At 36.0% G+C, this 20534-nt stretch overlaps 2 protein-coding genes across 2 annotated transcripts in view; one reads left to right on the plus strand and one right to left on the minus strand.

The window, feature by feature from the left end:
- Nucleotides 1–43: 43 nt before the first annotated feature.
- SLC25A40 (solute carrier family 25 member 40) lies at nucleotides 44–15853 on the plus strand. Its single transcript, XM_077788217.1, has 12 exons — nucleotides 44–95; nucleotides 977–1095; nucleotides 1890–1949; nucleotides 3109–3215; nucleotides 4975–5042; nucleotides 6649–6773; nucleotides 7965–8138; nucleotides 10979–11088; nucleotides 11401–11493; nucleotides 13105–13177; nucleotides 15434–15657; nucleotides 15779–15853. The coding sequence occupies exons 2-11, from the start codon at nucleotides 1002–1004 to the stop codon at nucleotides 15547–15549; spliced, it is 1020 nt and encodes a 339-aa protein (XP_077644343.1). The 5' UTR covers nucleotides 44–95; nucleotides 977–1001; the 3' UTR covers nucleotides 15550–15657; nucleotides 15779–15853.
- Nucleotides 15854–16856: 1003 nt separating this feature from the next.
- Nucleotides 16857–20534, minus strand: part of RUNDC3B (RUN domain containing 3B) — a 46582-nt gene continuing 42904 nt past the window's right edge. The window contains exons 10-11 of the mRNA XM_021551740.2: nucleotides 20234–20349; nucleotides 16857–19218 (exon numbers count right to left, since the gene is read on the minus strand). Of these exons, the coding sequence (XP_021407415.1) occupies nucleotides 19073–19218; nucleotides 20234–20349 (262 nt within the window). The 3' untranslated portion in view covers nucleotides 16857–19072. The remainder of the gene's footprint in view (nucleotides 19219–20233; nucleotides 20350–20534) is intronic.

Raw genomic sequence — 20534 nt, forward strand, 5'->3', positions numbered from 1 at the left:
CAGTAGGAGTGGCGGCGTTCTTCCCCCCTCGCCACCGGCCGGACCGTGCCTGAGTGGCGGAGACCTTTGCACCCGTCGGCGCCGCTGATAATCGGGTATGTACGCAATTCTGGGCTGCGGTCCCCTTCTGAGTTAGAGATACCTGAAAAATAAACAATATCCCCACCTGCCGTTGCAGTTGTTAGCACCTGAGAGGACAGAGCCGGTTTGTGCTACTTAATCCTTTCTAACTTGAAGCGTAGTGAAAATAACAAAACATTCTTGTGAAGCCAGTGAAAAATTTAGATCAATGGTTCTAACAAAGTTAGGGCTGCACTTAAGCGCAACGATGCATTTTGACAGACACTCCTCTATTTGAGGATTTTATTTTCTGAAGTATTTTTATTATCTTCTCCTGTCCTGGCTAGTTGCAGATATTGTGAATGCATTCCTAAATTGCTGGAATTCGAGGAATTAGCATTTGCTGGTAGCATTATGAGTAGCTAGTCCCTGCCTGTTACAGAGGAGTGCCAGGGCACACAGTCATCACTAGCAGGCGGTGGGCTCAGCCAGGAGACCTTTCTGGCTTCTCTCAGAGGAGATGGGAGCAAGAGAAGGGCTGAGTCAATTATTCTGCAGTGCTTCAGTTTATGGGCTACAGGCTGGCAGTTTATCTTGGTAAGGATTATTTGCTTGTTTGTAGACACTTTGTTGCAGTTAAAGTCAATATGTGGTAAACGTTTAATGGGGTTTGCAAGAACATGTAAATGTAATTCATTTAAGAAGAATTTTGAAGATTTATTGTCTTTAGAAAACTTACTTGCAAAATATGGCTCAAATAATCTCAAAAATTACTGAGATGCTTCTATATAAGTAGAAAAGTAATATTGCTGGTTCTACATAACTTAGTAATGAAAATTGAAAATATTTATCCCTTGACTTTTTTTCTGCAAATTTTGAGCGTAGTCTTACAATATGTTTTTCTGTTCCTTAACAGGTTTTTCTACTCTGGAGATAAAGCCATGGCTGAAATGAGTGATATCAATGTACAAAAACTAACCATTGCTCAGCAAGCAATAGCCTCTTGTTGTGGAGCTATAATTACATCATTATTTGGTAAGGCATACTATGAAGCTGGCCACAGAGAGAATCTTACAAAGTGATTACTCTTCAGTTTGACTCAGCATGAGGTCTCCTTATGTATGTTTCCACGAACATGTGGAATCGAGCCCTCAGCCGACATAATCAGAGGAAGATGGCCCAGCTGCCCAGCCACTGCAGCGTTCAACATGTCTCAGCCTGTGACAGCTGTAAGGGCTGCAGTGGAAGCAGTGAAATGTTCACTAAACCTTCACTTTTCAAGAACCCAAATGTTTTACATATTGGCTACATGCAACAAGAAAAGAAAAGTACAAAATGAATTTAACTTTTGTTTTCTTGAAAGTTGTATTATGGTCAGTTTATTGAAAAAGAACAAACACATGAAGAATGTTGTGCTGTTTTATATGCCAGAGGCCAAAATTTGATTTTGTTTGCCTTACGGTATGCTATTTATAAAAGCAATAACTGACAACATGACACAGTGGTTTTTGAATGAGCTTTGTGTATCTCTAATATTTCATGCCTATGCAGCTGTTGGTAAATTAGAAAAGATAGATCTGATATCTTGCAAACCATATAGGGTGTGTAGTTGTCCTTTGTCTCTGATAGCATTGTCTCTGTCTGCTAACATCCCTTTTCTCTCTGCTTGATAACACTGTAAAATCTGTTAGGTGGGGTTCTCTCCCTACTCCCCGCCCCGCCACCCCGAAACAAAAAAAAGGTTGTAAAAGTTCATGATAAAGCCTCTGTAGACTTCTACATTTTCAGGGCATACTGAGTGTTTCTAAATGACTTCTGTTTTATTTTAGTAACTCCTCTTGATGTTATCAAAATTCGACTGCAAGCCCAAAGGAATCCATTCCATAAAGGTAAACAAACAAATACGTAGTGTAATGGGGGACACAGTTTGCTTTTTGCTCTTGTATTTAGCTGATAGTTGTCATAATGCTGTGCTGAGGTGCAGAATGTTTGATTTTGTGTCTCTAATATAACTGGGGGTGGGGGCAGGGGAAAGCAACAGGCTAATATGTACTAAACAGAAAAAATCCCATACATCTATACCATTTTTAACAGGCTTTTTTTTTTTTTCTGTCTTAATATTTTTATTATGGCAGAATGTACAACTAATACTAAGTTGAGTCAAACAATAAAAAGCTGTTACTAAATGAATAAATATTTCATCAGAGGGCTTAAGTGGTCAGGATGTTATATCAAAGTTCATCTCCTCCAGAATCCAGAGATTTTTGAAATGGACAAGTCTTAACAAGTCCCTTGTCTCTTGGGTTCTAAATAGATGAAGATATTGTGCTCTCAGAGATGTGCTAATGGTTCCTACTATTTACTTGTACTTAGTAAATAAGATTTAAAAGGAAAGAAGATGATTGGTTTTTCATGTTGAATGTGGAGGTATTTGCAGTCACACTTGCAAATTAAATTAGGAAAAATACTTGTGCCTTCTATCCTGGTTTTGAGTAAGTTCTAAAGCCTTCAGCAATCTGCAAATGTGAAGCTTAAAGTATGTTTTTGTAATGGCAATAATATTTTATCAAACAGGTTGAAAGCACATAATGTAGGAGAAATGAAAAACAAATGGAGGGGATGATCTAGTATAAATACAGACCAAGATAAGATATAATAATAACAATAACAAGATACAATACCTCCACTTGAATTGGATGCTGAGGCTACTTAATAAAAGATTTAAAAGTCTGAAAGATGTTCACAGTTACATACAGTAGTGATATATAGGTCTTCTGTTACTTTTACCTTTCAGCAGATGGTAATATAACCTGAATATGTCTCTTGGAGCCTTGTGAAGGCAGTTCCATTTACTTGGGCAGTCTGAGTGGTACATTTGTACCCTCTTTCCTTTGACCTAATCTGTCATTACTGACTTACCAAATTATTTTGCCCCTCTGTAACTAACCAGAAATAAATCTGTGTTGCCATTATATCCAATTTGAAATTGCTGTTGCCTAAAAACAATCTTATAAGCATTAACTATATTCTTATACACCATTTTATTAGGAAAGTGTTTTGTATACTCCAATGGCCTTATGGATCATGTATATGTTTGTGGAAGTGAGGACAGCAAAGCCTGGTATAAAAAACCTGGACATTTTAAAGGGACATGGGTAAGAACATTTTGCATGTATATAAAACTGCATTTTTAAGTAGCATACTCTAAAGTTTTCAGGTTTTTTTGGGTTGTACTGGAATCTGTTATCATTTGAGAAGGTCTTCATGTGGTTACACTGCTGATTGATGAGATTGGTTACACTGCTGTTTGATCATACCTTCTACTGTCTGCAAAAATATACATATTTCTTCCTAAAGATGAACAAGGAGGCAGTTGCACAGCTCTCCTCAAAGGTTTCTGGCTTTATTATTTGATTTTCCCCACTTCGGCTGTACTGGCAGTAGTTCCTGATTGCAGGTAATAATTTTCTCTTTCCTGCTTACAGCCCTTGTGCCCACACATCTCCCAGTGTGCTCCTCAGCTGAACTAATGGTGCAGGTGGTGTTTAAAGTTAAGTCCATGTGTCAAGTTCTCTATCCAGAGAAGTATCTATCCTGTCAAATATCTAGACTTGTAGGGCTAGCATTTTCCTAAACACTTGAAACAGACTTGCTGGCAGATACTGTCATGCTGGTTCATTAGACAATTTTTTTTGACTCTGCCATGAATTAAAATCTTGAGATTAATGCATAAGGTGTCTTCAGCAGTTTAAGAGGTTTTTGGTTTTTTTTTTAATTAAGAACTTTACAAGTGTGATTTTTTTCAGTTGCATTTTCTATATAATTTTAGAAAGTTTCTTAGTTTTCTATTTGACATGAATTTATGCCTGGTTTTGCCAGAACAAGTTGATTCTCAAAGAAGAATGACTATCATATAACTTCATCTTCTTTTTTTTAAAAAAAATTAGTCTTATCTATTACCTTCCTGTTTTGTAAACTTGTTGAAACTGGGTTATAAAGATACTAACCAGCTAGTATAAATGTGTATTTTTTGTTAAACCATGTTTGGACCTCTAGGGATGCTTGGCTTCCTTTCAAAGCTAGTCAGGTTTGTTGTAATGAACCATTTCTTTGTTTTTTCCATTCAACTTTTTACCTCACAGGATTAGTTCATCAAGGCTGTCTCCTCTAAAGCTATTTGCTTTTTCCTTCCTCTAAGTCCTTTCTGTGATCTGCCAGACTCTCTATCTTTTGAGACTCTGTAATAATGTCTGGTCTTAGGTGTATTCTAATCCATTGAATCCCAACCTCTTTCCCCAGATGTTTTAAGAAAATTAGTATCCTGACATTACAAAGTTTCTGTCTTTGCTTGTGATTTCAGATGAATGATCTTCAAGGTTTAGTGTTGTTCTGCTGTCAGTCTCCTGAGATTATACAGGACAGCTGTAATAATAATAATTGAAAGCTTGTATACACACTGCATGTATGGGGTCATGTTGTCAGAGAAAGTATTGAAGAATCTTGGAGAATCAGTTGCTATTTCATGCCTAGAAACTCTGATACATATTGAAAAGAATATTGTAGTGGATTTTTTGGGAAGTTTCCACAAATTGCTGCAATGCTATATTAGTACTGAAAATAGTTATTCACAGGGCTATCAGTCACTGATGAGCACTTAGTACTTTGGCTTTATAAAGATGGAAGGAAATTCTTAATTTCAGTCACATAAATTATTTTGTTCCACTCAGTGGAACTGTTTGCATGATTAAGTGTGATAGCTTGTGTAAGCAGTTATAAAATTGGGATCTTACAATGATAAGCCATTTTAGAAACATACTTTTAAAGACCTTAGTTTTGTGTTTTGCCAACTAAAATGTATTACTAACTACAGAAGTTTGTAGCTAAATATTGCTCTTTGCTGGGTTATATTTTTAGGATGCATTTATGAAAATTATTCGAATAGAGGGAATTAAGTCACTGTGGAGTGGGCTTCCCCCAACACTGTAAGTTGAATGGGTTTTTGTAGTAACATGCTGTAAGTTATTGTTAAAAATTACTTAATTATTTTTGACAAAATATTATGCTTATTTCTAAGTGATTTTAAGAATTTGGTCAATTCTGAAGTTACAGACTAATCAGTTTGATCAGAAATGTCTATGGACAGTATAATTTTTGTCTGGTTTTAGAATTTCCTGATACATTCTCTGTAGTTAAGCAGGATCAGTAGAATTTTCATGCTTTGTTTTTTTTTCCTACTATAACCATTCCTTTGATAGTGTCATCGAATCTCGGGATGGGACCTGGTCACTTGAGAGGGTCAGTCTTCGACACATTCTTGTTTTATCTTGTTACTTAATGTCTTGCTATCAGCAGCACAGCTATTTCCAGATACTCTGGTGTTCCACCTCATTACCCTTTCTTAATTTTTGTAATCATCTTCTTTATTTCAGAGAACTTTGGGGTTTTATTCTGTCTGGATAAACAGATCATTAATTTTCTCTCTACAAGAGCAATTTACATATTTAAACACTGCAATCAGATCTCCTCCTGGTCTTCTCTTTAGGCTTAACAGCCTCAAAGTGTTTTATCTTTTTATTCATATTAACCCAGTACAGATAGAAAATAAGACCTCTATAATAAATCAAGCAAGTTTTCAAATTTAAGATGTGTATTAAACTTGTATCTTGTAAGGCACAAAGTGAGAAGTACTCAGTGAGAAGCAGATTTTGATTTGCAGACAGTGCTCATTGTATAGGCACAAAAAAAGCAAAGTGTGGTGGAGTTCAGTCTTGTTTACCCTCCAGTATGTGGCAATTTCAAAATATAAAGCCTAGGACCTGACTGAAGTGTTCCAGTTAATACAGTTTTTTACAAAGCATGTGTTCTGTTCTCCAGCAGAGAACTAACTTCTTTACTGGAGAAAGTCACACAAATAGAAGATATAAACTAAGCCATGTTGTTTTCCAAGCATGATGGTCCTTGGTGATTTTTGATAATGGTGGTACATGCTGTATTGGCACAGACATAACACAGAAGTGTAATTGCCAGATTATAGTAAGATGTGGTGCTTTTCCCCTACACTGAATGATTATTGAATCTATCTGTTCCTACTACAGTCTGTACTATACTGGTATGGAAAAAGCATATATTTGTGCATACTACATTGGCTATTACATTGTCTCTTAAGTAGTATCATGGCTTTTGATCAAGAGCATAATATCCAATTGTTACATAAATAAAAATTAAGGTTAATAGTACTTGTGTAATATTTTGTTTGAATTCTTCATTTTCAGATCTTTCACTTCCCATTCTTTATCAAAACAATTCTGTAACTGGTACAGAATAAATTTTGACTGAGATAATCTACCATCATTTTACTTACGGTTTTCCCTAATGAAATTAAAACCTGGAAAATGTGTGGGTTTGAAATTCTGAACTAGAAGCAGTGAATCAAAGCTATGGGATTAATGTTGGCTTTTTTATTAATCCATTATACACAGCTGAAAATTTAACTTTTTAAAAAATGTAAGTAAAATATCAATACAAGACAGTTGATTTTATTTTCCTTCTTTCCTGGTATTAATGTAAATTTCCTCTCTTATATTTTAGAATAATGGCAGTTCCTACCACAGCAGTCTATTTTACCTGCTATGATCAGCTGTGTGAAGTTTTGAAAAATAGACCAGGAAAGCATGATGAGCACATTCCAGTTATTGCAGGTTCCTTAAGCAGATGTAAGTTGTCCTCTGTTTAAAGAGAAAACTGGAACATAATACTTCTAATGTTGTTTCCTTGGGTTTGTTTTCTTGACTTTTATTTAAAGTAAATATGCTGTGGGTTTAAATGTGGGCTAGGAAGAAATACTGTCATTACCCAGTATTTCTTGGGCAGCAGAACCCTCTAACCTGGAATAATGAGATCTGGTTTTGCTGAAACACTTTCACAACAACTGGTTCCAAATTTTATATTTCTAGATTTCTACCAAGGACAGTTTAATTTAAGTCTGTTCTGCCATCAATCTAATAATAAACATTATCATTTGGTCTAATGGAAGGCACATGTAATTATAATAAAGATGAAAATTGGACTTGTACTGGTTTTACTGCTGTATGATGTGGATGGAATTTATATACTTTCTTACTTTTGTTTTTCCTTTTCTCCCTCTGTTTTTGTAGAATTAACTCAGCTAATTTATTTTAGGGATTTCTTGGGAGGGTCTGATGATGCAGTTGCATGTTCTACCTGTGACAACCATGGGGGCACTGACAGACTAATGGAAAAATAATTGCTATTTTGTGGTACACTGTTTTTATCAAGGCTGTTCCATATTTTAAATTCATGTGTGAAACCATATTCTGGCAACAGAAGAAAATTCTTGGATCTAGTAAAAATTTTAATGTCTGTTAAATGTGTGATGATAGCTTGTTGCTGAATGATGACTCACTGACCATTGTGCAAGATGCAAGAGTTACTCTATCAGATAATCGTTCTTGATAGTTTGAAATTAGAGTGGCAAAGATGCTTAGAAATCAATAAAAGCTTAAATCTTTAACCACAATTCTGTCCTTAACACAAAAAGAAGCCTTAAACATCAAGATCGCTTTCTTCAAGTTACAGTTTAAAATGGCAACTAATGAAAATAATTGAGTGTAGGTACTTGAAATTTTCAGCCTATTTATATGTTAAATCTGAAAAATGAGGATTCTCAACATGCTAGCATTGAAAAACAAAAAAAAACCTAAACTGGAAATGTAGGTACTGTGAATAGGCACATTTTTCTTAGTTGGAAAGGAAACTTATTTTGGGAATTAGTTCAAGGAAAGTTTGAAAAGAATCAAATACATAAAGTAAGGTGAGACATGACTGTTCAGGAAATTGTGCTATTAAATATTGATTTTTCTAATAAAGCCATGTTTCCTTTGCAGTCAGTACTGCCACTGTGGTGAGTCCGCTGGAGCTGATCAGAACTCAACTGCAGTATCGCAGGTCGTCCTACAAGCAGCTGTACCGGGGTATCAGCACCAAAGTGGCTGCAGATGGGTGGTTCTCCCTGTGGCAGGGCTGGACTTCTACTATTCTCAGAGATGTTCCTTTCTCAGGTAAGGTTTATTCTCCATGCAGGTTTTTATGTTTTATATTATTTTTCTGTCTTTTTAGGTGGTTTTAATAGTTGGCTTTAGGAATGACTGAGATTTACTTTTTCTCTTTTGAGTGTTTTTATTTATAAATTCTCTGAAGATGTGATTTTTTTTTCCCACCCCCCATTTTGTTTGTGGACACCAGATAGGATTCATTGTTACATTCCCTTTCTCTGTACTTAGACTCTTTCTTCTCATCTTTAGCTTACACAATGACTGCTTTTTAAGAGTTTCAGCTGGAAATTTTCTCTGTGATAGAAATAGTAGCTGTTTTCTGATAACCATGCTGTGTCTAAGTGTTCTGTTAAATAATTTGGAAACACGTACAGAGAGTGACACAATAGTGTCTTCAAGATTTTTTTTTTAAGTCAAGATGAATTTGTTTGTATAACTGCTCCAAAAAACTCTTTAGCAAGACTCGAAAGCTGAAAGCCTAGAAGAAGAGTCTGATTCAAAGCATAACTAGTCCTAGGCTATTCCTTAAGGTAACTGGGACAGATGCTACAGGGGAGACTGCTAAAGCACCAGCAAGCCCCTGTCCTTTTACGGTCTGTTTTTGTCAGAGTGATTTTGGATCATCAGACATCAGTTGTCATTGAAGCAGTTTCTGTCACTGGGGTAGTACCTGGGATCTTTAAACACTTTATGTTGGCCCAGAAAAATTCTTCAAGCCTATTTTTGGAAAGATTGTTATTCAAACCTGATTTTGAAGTCAGAGAACCTTTGAAGTATTTGACCTGCTATCTCTGTTGTCTTACTTCACTCTTAAGGTGAATCTTCTTTTCTGAAGTGTTTCCTGTTCAATATTTATTCTCAATTTACTTTATTTTCTTCTCTGCCAAATGCAATTTTCTTGTAAGCTGTTCTCTAAGTTTGTAAGGGAACTCTCAAATTATTCATCTAGTTCCTGCTGTCTGACTTCAAGTAGAAACTATCATTCTTTTATTGATTTTCGTCTGTAGCAGTGTGGTGGAGCAGGTGAGCTTCCTTCCCCCTGCTGCTTTTAACAGAGTGGGAAAATCAGAAGGAGTGCACAAGGAAGAGGGCATTAAGGTGATGTGCATTCTTCTCAGCCCTGTTCAGATTCTTGTGTCCATGCCTGCTGTTCCTCCACTGCTCTGAGCCAGGCTTGTTGATTTTTAGTCAGTTTCCACACTGCTCTGGCATGCCCTGGACAGGCAGTGGCCACTCACTAACCTGTGCCCAGTGCTTTGTGGGCATGATGGTAGAGGCACAAGTTAACCTATAAGGCAGTAGCTGCATGTTGAGAACTACTCAACCAATAGTGAGCAGGCAAGTAGAAGCATGAGTAAAGGAAAATGTATTTTAAAAAAACCCAAATACCTTAACATTCTGCTTATGTAAAGCTAAGGTTGTTTAATACTGTTTAATGCCTTTTCCAACAGTATATCCTGATAATTTATTCCTCATAACTGCTCTCTATCTGCTATGATGTGTTCCCTTTATGCCTTCAATCTGAGCTCTTCAGTTTGAATGATGCCCCAACAGCAGCTGAATCTCTGGGGTTCTCAGTTTGCACCTTTGCTGCAGGGAGTTCAAGTCACTATCTCAAGAGTAAAAATCAGTGTAACACAGAGTAGAGAAAGCAGGTCCTGTTGAAAACAGTCAAACAGCACAGCATGACCCAAGAAGCACAGGATTATTAGAATTCCACTCTGTTCCTAGCCCAAGTGTTCATTACGTGTTTCAAGCATGTTCCTTGGGATGCTAGCTAGGCTGAACAAAACTTAAGTTATGAATGCTTATAAACACAAAAACTGGTTTAATAATAATATTTGAGTCCTTCTTTTAGCAGTGTCATAGGCAATATAAATGTGAATGGTGTTCAGGGAGATGTGTCCTGTCGGTGCTTAAGAAAATGCTGGATTTAGATAATTTATATTAAATTAGGGTTTTGTACATTTCAATAGTAAGTTCTCCTCAAATCCTCAGAATGCCTTCTGAGATACTGCCTACTTTTACTTTTGCAAAATGTTGGAGGCCAGGAATGTAAACTGGTAGTCTTGATGGCAAGAAGATGCTTTGAAATTTTTCTGCTGGCACAACCTCCAGAACTCGGTGCTGAATGAGGCATTGTTACCTTTCAGGATATGGAGCAGTATTTAGTATTTGAAGTATTTAGTTGACCAACTGCCATGAGGCATTAATCTCTAATTCAGCCCAGTAGTGTATTGTTTGAAGTTTTAGTTAGCAGAAAAAGTGCAGTTTAGCTCAGCAGATAGTCACAGAAACAGATGTTATTCCTAAAGGTTGTTTGACAGTCCCCACAGAGGCATTTCCCTATTAGTACAGGGAGCAAAATCATATTTTTTTGTTCTCTCGGAATTAAATTTTATACAGTGCCTCAAAAAAGTATGAGGCAGTCCGGAGCAATTTTCATTTTGTATAGAATTTTGTTTTTATAGAATTCCTGAGATGTATGAAACACAGAATATGCCTGAAAATATAGCGAATAATTAGAAGCCTACATTTTGATTTATTTTAAATTGAGTGAGTTTTATATTGCTGGGTTTCGATTGTATGAAGGTAGGGGTTGCCTAAGAGAAAGACAAAATGACTAGGCTAATTTGTATCATGAAGAAATTGGGTATATGGAGAACATGGGGAACACAGCCATCTGTCCATAGGTTATCACATAGAACACTTATTATGCTTTCAGCTCTTGTTTCTGTTTGCATTTTTTGCCACAGTAGAATTCTTATATCTGGATTTGATATAAGAATTTTTGTACTTGTTATACAACCGTGTTGTAATGCAAGTTTATTTTTTTGTAATCATAGCATTGTATTGGTATAATTATGAACGTTTCAAGAAGATGATTTGCAAGAAAGTTGGTGCAAATGAACCTACATTTTTTGTTTCTTTTACTTCAGGAGCAGCAGCTGGCTCTGTAAGTATATAATTTCATTTTTAGTACTATTCTTTATTATTAGCACTAATAAACTATTTTTAAAAAGTATGATTTTAGATTTTTCTCTCAGAAATGTATATTTTGGGGAATTTGTACTTCAAACACATATGTGGCATTCAACCTGATTAAATAAATCTGAATAAATTGCAATGTTCTGACACACAAGACTTAAAAATATCATGTGCTTGGAATATCAAATCTAGTTTTAAATTGTATGTGCACTTTAATTTAAAAATTTAGGGTTAAATTTTAATTTTTTGTGCAGTAACATTAAAACTGATTTCCTGATAGATTGCAGCTGTTGTAACTCAGCCATTTGATGTAGTGAAAACACATAGGCAAACTCAACTTTGGGAGAATGAGACCTTAAAAAGTAAGTTGCTGGTAAGACTAAAAAAAAACAAATTGTGTTTCAAAAAATAAAACCTAGTATTTGGGTATGGCTTGTGGTAGGAATTTTAAATAATTGCCACTTCTAAAGTATATGTAAAGATATTATCACTCAGGCATTTTTTCTTCCCCAAATTGTAGTATCTAGATAAGATAAAATTTAGGAGAATAGGAGAATACCATATTTTATTAATGGCATGGAAGAGGGAAAATGTATGAGTTCAGAACAATATAGCTTAATAAGATGGTATAGATTTGAAACAAAGGACTCCAAAGTTATTACATTTAGGCAGACTAATTTCAAATTTGAGATGTCCCTGCTTATTGCAGGGATGTTGGACTAGATACCTTATAAAGGTTCTTTGGTTCTTTTGAACCCAAACTATTCTATGATTGAAGCAAGTTATATTTAAATAGGCAAAAAAGTGACTTCATAACAAACATTCAGGTGAACGGTGATCAATTGAAGAAGTCTTCAGAACAACACTCCTACCATAGCAATTTTCTTATGGTAAGTATTAGACTAGAAAGTATTGTGCTTAGGTTGTGTATTTTTCACCTTCTTTTCATGTGATTTAAAAAAATTATTTTGGAGGACATGTTAATGAATGTTCTAACATCTTTAAAGGATGAAAGAGGAAGTTTCTGTTTTGCTTTTGTCAGTAGAGCACTGCTCTGTTTTATCCAAATTGAAGTGGTATATAATACCTTTTTTTCTATTGCTTGGAATGTGGACCAGTGAAGAACTTACATTAACCTAAATAAATATTATTAAATATTATATAATGGCTTTAAGATTACAGACCATTAAAAAGGCTGAGAATCCAAATAGTTTAGAAAATGAAAATAAAATAAAATAGTTTAGAAAATCTAAATGCTTAGAAAATAAGTCCTCACTTTTTGGCATGAGGTTTCATTCTCTCAGGTAAATTTTTATTTCCTGGAGTAATTATTGAAAAAAATTATTATCATTTGATTGCAGAACAAGTATTGAAAAAGTTTTAAATATAAATAGTTACTGGTTTTAATTATTTTCCTATGCTGATAAATATAAGAATTCCTTCCTTACACCACTTTGAAACATGTATCTGCCATACATTTATAGGTTAATATTAACCAGATTGATTTATATTTTTAAAATTCCATTATGGTAATCTTTAATTTGTGCCAGTTTAATTTTTCCCAAATCCAGTTACTATTAGACTTGGGCACTGACTATGCATCTGTATTTTGTCTCTCTTTGACTGCAAAACTATTTTTTGGCTTCCCAGGGCTGTGGGATATTCCTAATGAATGTATTCTATGAAACTGCTTTGGTTTTTTTTCATCTGTATCAGCAATCCAGTAAAGACTGTAGAAGTTGTTAATTTATCTTACTCTAGGTTTTACTACAGTTTTTTTCCATGTCTTGCTGTTTCAATTTGTCTATTTGCATACTGTATTAATTTAACATATTGTATAAATAAGATGGATAAATTTAACAACAAAAGGAGTTAAGTCTAACAATTACATCTGTGACTGTCTCCGATTTCTAAAAATATCTTTCTGTGGCATTGCATGGATTGCCTAATTCACTGTTGTCTTGTACTATATTGAGTTCCACAGAGGGACAGTAAATCAACCTGGGCAGTTATGAGGAAAATTGCTACTGGAAATGGAATTACTGGATTATTTGCAGGTAATTTTTTTCCTATCTCTAAAAAAATTCAGACTAGAATGTTCTTAATTATAGATGTTAACATGCATAAATTATATATTTCCATTTCTGTGAAAACTGTCAGCTATGCAATAGTTTGCATATATAAAGCAACAGACATGCAGACATTGGCCTCTCCTGGGATCTTCTTGGTAGAGTACCATGGGATAAACTCCTGGAGGGAAGAGAGGCCCAAGAAAGCTGGTTAATATTCAAGAATCACTTCCTCCAGACTCAGGAACAATGTATCCCAGCAAAGAGAAAGTCAGGTGAAAACTCCAGGTTGTCTGTATGGAGGAAGGAGGAGCTCCTGGACAAACTCAGACACAAGAAGGAAGTCACAGAGAAATGGTTCAAGTAGACAGAGATTGGGTTAGGGAATGAACCTGGCCAGGGATGTCAAGGGCAACAAGAAAAGCTTCTATAGGTATGTTGGTGACCAGAGGAAGACAAGGGAAAACATTGGCCCTCTCCTGCATGACTCTGGCAGCCTGAGGCAGAAATGACAAGATACTAAGATTAAAATAATATTGAGATAAAATCCTATTGTAGTTCATGCTAAAATGACCATCAGCAAGAGACATATCCTGCAAATCCAGGATACTTACTGGCCTTCACCACGCTGCACTGGCTCATTCGGGGCCCTTGTGTGAATGGCTGCACAGGTGATTAGGCTTGCAAGACTTGTTAGCTGAAAGAGATTAAACTGCTTTCCTCACTGTACAGTGATGGCATACCTGGGTAACAGGATCTGCCTATTTCAGAGCACTGTATGCTAACAGAATGCAAGACACCACAAAGTATCGATAATATTGATACTGTATTCAGTTAATGGATTAAAACACACTTCAGTCTTGACACATGGGTAGCAGAGTTTAGAGATAGGCTTGATGAGCCAACCCTCCAGTTCAGTTGGCCACACACAGCTGGGATGACTGGGGTTAGTCTGCCTGGCTCCTTGCTGCTGTTCCAAAGCCACACAAGTTCTCTATGGGTCATGTGTCAGCTGTGCTGGCTCTCTGCAGATGTCTTTGCATTTCAAGGGGAAGTAGAGGCACTGGCTGTGTGTGGACAAGGGGATATTCAGCCTTATTTCCGTTCCTCTAAACTGAATCACTTTCTAACCTCCACTGGCAAGATCACAGTTGACTATAATGGGAAACATTTAACACTTAAATTCCATAATTTATTAATGTGACCAGGATTCTTCATCTTAGTAGAGGCCACCTCTGGTGTGCTGGAGCACAGGAGCCCTGCATGTCCAAGTGCTCCAGTTGCACAGAGTCAGAAGGGGCAGAGACACAATGAACTTGAGGTAGGCAGACCACACAAGACAGCAGAGGGGAGGGCATAAGCTTATTACTGTGGTAATACCTACAGCCAGTAAATTCAGTATTTTGAGGCATGTGAGCAGGTGGAATCCCAGCTCTAAACTGATATACTATGGTATCAATATATTGTGATCAACACAACGTACTGCAGCACTTGGGTCTGAAAACAAATAATAGTGAATTGTGAGAACTTTGGGTTTATTTTGGGGTTGTGTGTGGTGGTGAAGTTTTTCTTCTAACTTGTGCATTTAAAGAAAAACTCTGCAGCCTTTTGATGTTTGGTTTTAAGGCAGTTTATTGCTAGTTATCTAAAAGATTGTCTTCATGGGCTGCAGCCCTTTGGTCAGTGGCTTAGGTAGAGGCATATTCTCTTGATACCCTAATTGTTTGGTGTCGTCTTTTTCTTTTCCCCCACTTAGGGCTGCTATCTTTTATATGATATATTATGTATTACATGTTTACAGTTATTCCCTAATACTTACTACCTATATTACTAAGTGCTTTTCTACTTTAAACTAATTTGTGAGTGCTAACATTACTAAGAATATGGAGGCAAGGAAGAAGAAGGAGGAAGAACAGGATCAGCCCACTTTTTTCTATCTTAGAATTTCTGACTCCTATGCACAAAATAACACCCCCCCTGTATAGGTGCTAAAACCCCCCTGTACAATACTAAAAAATTTCCCCTCTGTTTTGTTTTCTTTTACTATACTATCTAACCCTTTGTGACTGCTTGTTCCACCTTCAAAGTTGGTAATTTATTCCATGGCTCAAACTCAAAATCACAGCTGTTTCCAGCTGCTTGCCATGATCTAAAATGCTCCTGACCAAGGCCTGGAACCTCTAAAAATGTCTGAGAGACATTTTGAGTTCCCAAAGTGAATAATTCCCTTTCTCTTCTGGGCAGGTATTACTCCACGGCTGTTTAAAGTTGCTCCTGCTTGTGCCATAATGATCAGCACCTACGAATATGGAAAGTCTTTCTTTTCTCATTTAAACGAAAAAAAGAATCAACATCCATAATTCTTCGTCCGGTTGTATGAAGGCGAAGTATATGATGGAAGTTGTGCCAAATTTAAATCTATGAAGATGCTTTTTAGAATTCCAAGTGAATTTCTACTGTTACATTTGGTAACTAAATAAAGCTTCATTTTTAACTTTCACAAAGGATTAATTCACTCTTTTTAATAAGAATAAGAAAATGCATATCACCCTTAAACTATCATTGAAGATTTTATGACTTCTCTTGCAGCTGGAGAGAAAAAAGAAAGGAAGGAAGAACAAAAGAAAAAAGAAAGGAGAAAGAGAAGAAAAATTGAGGCTGGACATAGCAATGAAGAATGACTTCCACTGTGTTAAATTTTAAGCATTCATGATTAAACATTTTATTTGGGTTTTAAAATTATGTTTAAAAACGTTTTGGGTTTCTAAGTGTAAGATGTATTTATTTCTCAGCACGGAGGTTGATACAGAGTGAATTCAATAAATACTTATTTATTCTTGCTGCTTGTTATGTGTTTCATTCTGTACGTTTGTTATTTGCAGCTCTGTATTTTGTATAAGTGCGTATTATAAAAGCTTCTCAGGTTTATTTTAAATGAAAAATTCTGTAAAACTAGAAAAATACTTATGTTCATTAGACACTGAGAGAGCATGGTACATACACTGATGGGGCAGCAGGTGCTTTTTGTTTAACGTAATACTCGAAGAAATGAAAGCACACCTATGCATTGAAGCCAAAGGCCTGTTCAGGTGCTCTGCAGGAACACACATGTTTCGGGGAGGTGCAAGTGGTCACTGTCACACTGCTCCAAGGCAGGGCCAGGCCATGCACACTTGCTGTGGGGTCACCTGCCTAGGAAGGCCCAGGTTGCTGGCGTAAGGAGAGGCGATTCCACGCCAGCCTGGCTCAGCCCTGCGCCCCTCTGAGGGAAAAGCGTGTTCAGGTTGCTGCCACAGGCACAGCCACGTCTGCCCCAGTGTGCTGCACTGCCGGCAGGAACAGCTGCAGCACTGCGCTCACCACGGTGAAAATTCCTCACACACTGGAAAATGCTCTACTTGGAAAGACATCAGGTACCACATTAGGCAAGAGTGCTGCCAGAGGAGGTGCTTAACACCGTTCTTTCACTGTGACTTTTGAATGTAAATTTACAAAATAAGGCCTAAGAGAACATAGTAGCAGCAGATATTGGATGACACCGAATGATACAGAGCAAGAAAACCAGTCTCCCCCTTCTGCAAGAAAAGTATAAATTCAGTAACACTGTAATTTACAGAATGGTCTTACTTCATCCTCTGTGATTAAAACAAAGACAATAACTTGTAACTAGTGATGATACAAAATTTTTAATTTACATGCAACATTTATGGAACATCAAGGCAACAAAACATACAGTTTTGGTAGTTTAAAATTATTTTTTAAAAAATGGTTTATATTTAGAACTGAGAAAGATGCACATAACTGATTGCCCATGCACAAAATGACACCCAGAAACACGTGTCAGACTACATAAAAGACTTCAGCTAAACAACACATTTAGCTCTAAGAAAAGAGCCAATAGTGAACATGACTGAAGATCATGATTACTGCCCCCTCCAAAACACTGATGTGACACGAGAAGTGTTTAACAGCAAACAAGACAAATTAAATCACTGTATATTGATGCAGAATGTTAACTTGTGGAATCTGGATTCCCTCATTTTATTTGTAGTAAAAATGCAACTCTAATTTACAAATTTATATTTAATAATGTTACTCAAGAAACAGGTGCTTAATGTGATAACAAAAAAAAAGTTCCATGAAGTAATGGACATTCTGAAGGTGTATGAAAGGATTTAGTGGTCAGAGTTTATTACAGAGAAATTACCTGTGTGGGTACATAAGGGCTTGAAAGACCTGGTGCTTTTGTTAAACTGCTTTAAAATTCTGCATTAAAATAGCATCAGCGATTGTGCACCCTGCCATGGATGTAGTGTCCTTCAGCAGCATGCACTAGAGTTGAGGAGACGGATTCTTATCCTCTAGCTAAATCCACCAGGGCCTTGAATTCTAGAAATGCATAGCCTCCTACTTAAAAAGACTAAATATTTCAGTTAAAGTAAGAATTAATCTTTCTTTCAAGCCCACCATATGATGCAGTTTAAAGTAGTAGTGCCAAGGTACCATCACAAGAGGCAAATCAACTAAACCTGTACAGTGTAGTAACATACTGTAAACACCTAGGAGTAAGCAATAATTAAAAATCTGTCTTGTATTGCAGCTACTCATGTAAACAATTTATGAAACTTCTTTGGCACAAAAAAGCATTTTCCCTAGCACTTATAAATACAACATACTTACATGCATTTCACTTTTGTTTAAAAAGTTACTAATCATACTGATAAGCATTACCTTGATTAGCAAAATTCATAGATAAAGGATCCATTGTATCTTACAAAGAATTAAGAATATAGTTTGCAATTCAAAAATTATTTTGCAAACTTTGAAACTGTAGGGTAATCTGGAAAGTTAGTTACATTTAAAAAAATGTCTCCTTTTTTTTTTTTTCCCCTCCTATTAGTACTTTAAATCAGTGGCAAATAATTGGAGAAAACTGACTTAAAAGAATTTCTGCTGTATTACCTAAGCAAGAAAAATACCTACTGCACTACTACAGGGATGAGAAAAGTATTTTAACACACAAATACAGTCATTACATTATTTCCCCTTTTTCACTCTCCTTGGGATCTTGCCAATAAACAAAGAATCCAAACTTCGTAAGATGCTTACGCCCATCATCCATAGCCCCCATCTTTTCAGCAAGAAACTTTTTGTATAATGTTAGATTACCCGTAACCCAGGCCATTTAACAGCATTTAGTGAGTTTGCTCACCATTTACAAATCTCTATGTATACTTGATTTATATGACCAAGTTACATTTGTTATTCACATGCAATTTCAAGTGTTTGTGTTTCAGTGTGACTGGGACATCTCCTAAGTACCATGATATTAAGTGGAAAACCTAACACTGAGTCAACTTGAGAGAAGCTGTTGATAGGTTAAATATGCTATTTGAGGTTCTATACAACATACACAGATGAAAAGCTGGATTTTTAGGTATTTATTTGCCTACAAAGACTGGTGTTCAGGATTCCCTGTCTCTTCCACAGGAGTTGATAAATATTTAAAGCACTGCAGAGTACAGTGACTAGAGCTGGTCCAGGCTAGTGCAAGGAGAAACAAAGCTGATGGTATTTAAGTATGGGTCTGATTTCCAACCGTTTCATTTTAAAAACTAGTCATGAACATCAGATTATACATTCTTTATCTGACCAAGAGATTTAAATAATTCCAGACTAAAATAGAATATCTGAAAAGTCCTCTGGGGGGAAGAAAAAGCAAATGAAAACTGACCAAATTTGTGAATTATAAAGGTATCCATGACAAGAAAAAATAAAGCAGCTTATTTTTTTAACTCGGAACTAGTAGTCTTCACTGCATGTCATCTTATGGAACATAAACCTAATGCATACAACAGAAAGCTCTTCCTTCTTGTGTGCATCTCAAGATGGTGTTAAGCCTGGACTTGTCATCTCTGTTGTGGGACTTGCAAGGTATTCACTTGATTTCAGGCTTGTGAGAGACTTGTAGCTTGCTACTGATGTAAGAGAGCCACAAAGACCAAGCAATGATGGAGTGTCTTCCTTTCCTGTGAAGAAAAATAAGAATCAAGCTACTAATTTTTGCAGCACAAGATTAGTTGACCATAAAAAAATGAGAGATCAGAAAAAGCTCTTTCATCTACACTGCTGTGAATTCCATGGTATACTTCAGCACAGGCATGTTCCATAAATGTGACCGGCAAGACAACTTACACCACACTTTCCCTATCCAGGTGGTACAGAGATCCCTACCCAGGCCGGGCTGAAATCAGTCTTGAATTAAATTAATTTTAATATTGTTTACAATTAAAAAAAAACACAATTTTTTTATCTTTGATATTTAAAAAAAAAAAAAAGAAAGTTTAATGGTTACATAACACTAAGGCTTTGTATTGGCAAATCTATTTAAAACTTTTAATTGATGAGATACAAAAAGGATTATTTTATAAGAATTTATATTCTATACCCAAAATACTACTATTTCACAATTCTTCCAACATTTCCCTGCTTTTTCAGAATTGTCCACAAGATGGAGCAGCTAAGCTTTAATAAGCATCCAGGGGTGCTTTTGAAAGGGGTGTATGTATATAGTACACTTATATAGACAGTTCATATCATGTTCCTCTCTCTATTTTACTGGAAACACTGCATCTCCAAATAAATGTTAAATGCAAGATGCAAGAAAGACATTGGTAGCTGCAAATCCAGTGCATTTAATCATTCTTTTAAAACCAAAAAGAGGAAACATAAGGAGTTTGCTATAGCAGAAAGATGTCAGCAGATCCTCCTTGCAGTGAAGCCAACTGGTTCTGTGATGGAGAAGGAAGAGATGTACAAGGCATTCTAAGCTTAGCTTTAAATACAGAGGAGAAGGGTGGGTATTTTCATATATCCAAACTTATTTGAAACAGAGTCCTTAGGGAAACTGAAACACTTCATATAACAATGAAAAATATGCTTTTCAATGTGTATTTTCTTCACACTGAAAATTTGTCTCACAGGGACTGAAGTTCAGAGCTATGAAGAACAAAGTTAAAGGAAACCATTAGACTGGCTCTGTACCTTCATTTAACAAGTTAATTCCATCTTGCTTCCCATCCTGTGAGTGACCTGGATCCAGAGAGGATTGAGAAAGACTAACTTCTGCTGAAAGTTGGTCCAGACTTTGAAAACTTTTCCTGCAAAGCAAGCAATATTTGATAGCAACAAATATAAAGATCTAACTAGGTATCTTCAACTCTCCTTAAAAAGTTTTCTAAAAAAAACCCTACACAGTTAATCTTTCTTCTCTTAAACACTATTTTTATTTCTTTCCAAAGCCAGTTCTTTCTTAAAGCAATGATTTCTTTTCCTGCCCTTATTA

This window comes from Lonchura striata, chromosome 1 (genome assembly GCF_046129695.1).
Source record: "Lonchura striata isolate bLonStr1 chromosome 1, bLonStr1.mat, whole genome shotgun sequence".
NCBI classification, from domain to species: Eukaryota; Metazoa; Chordata; class Aves; order Passeriformes; family Estrildidae; genus Lonchura; species Lonchura striata.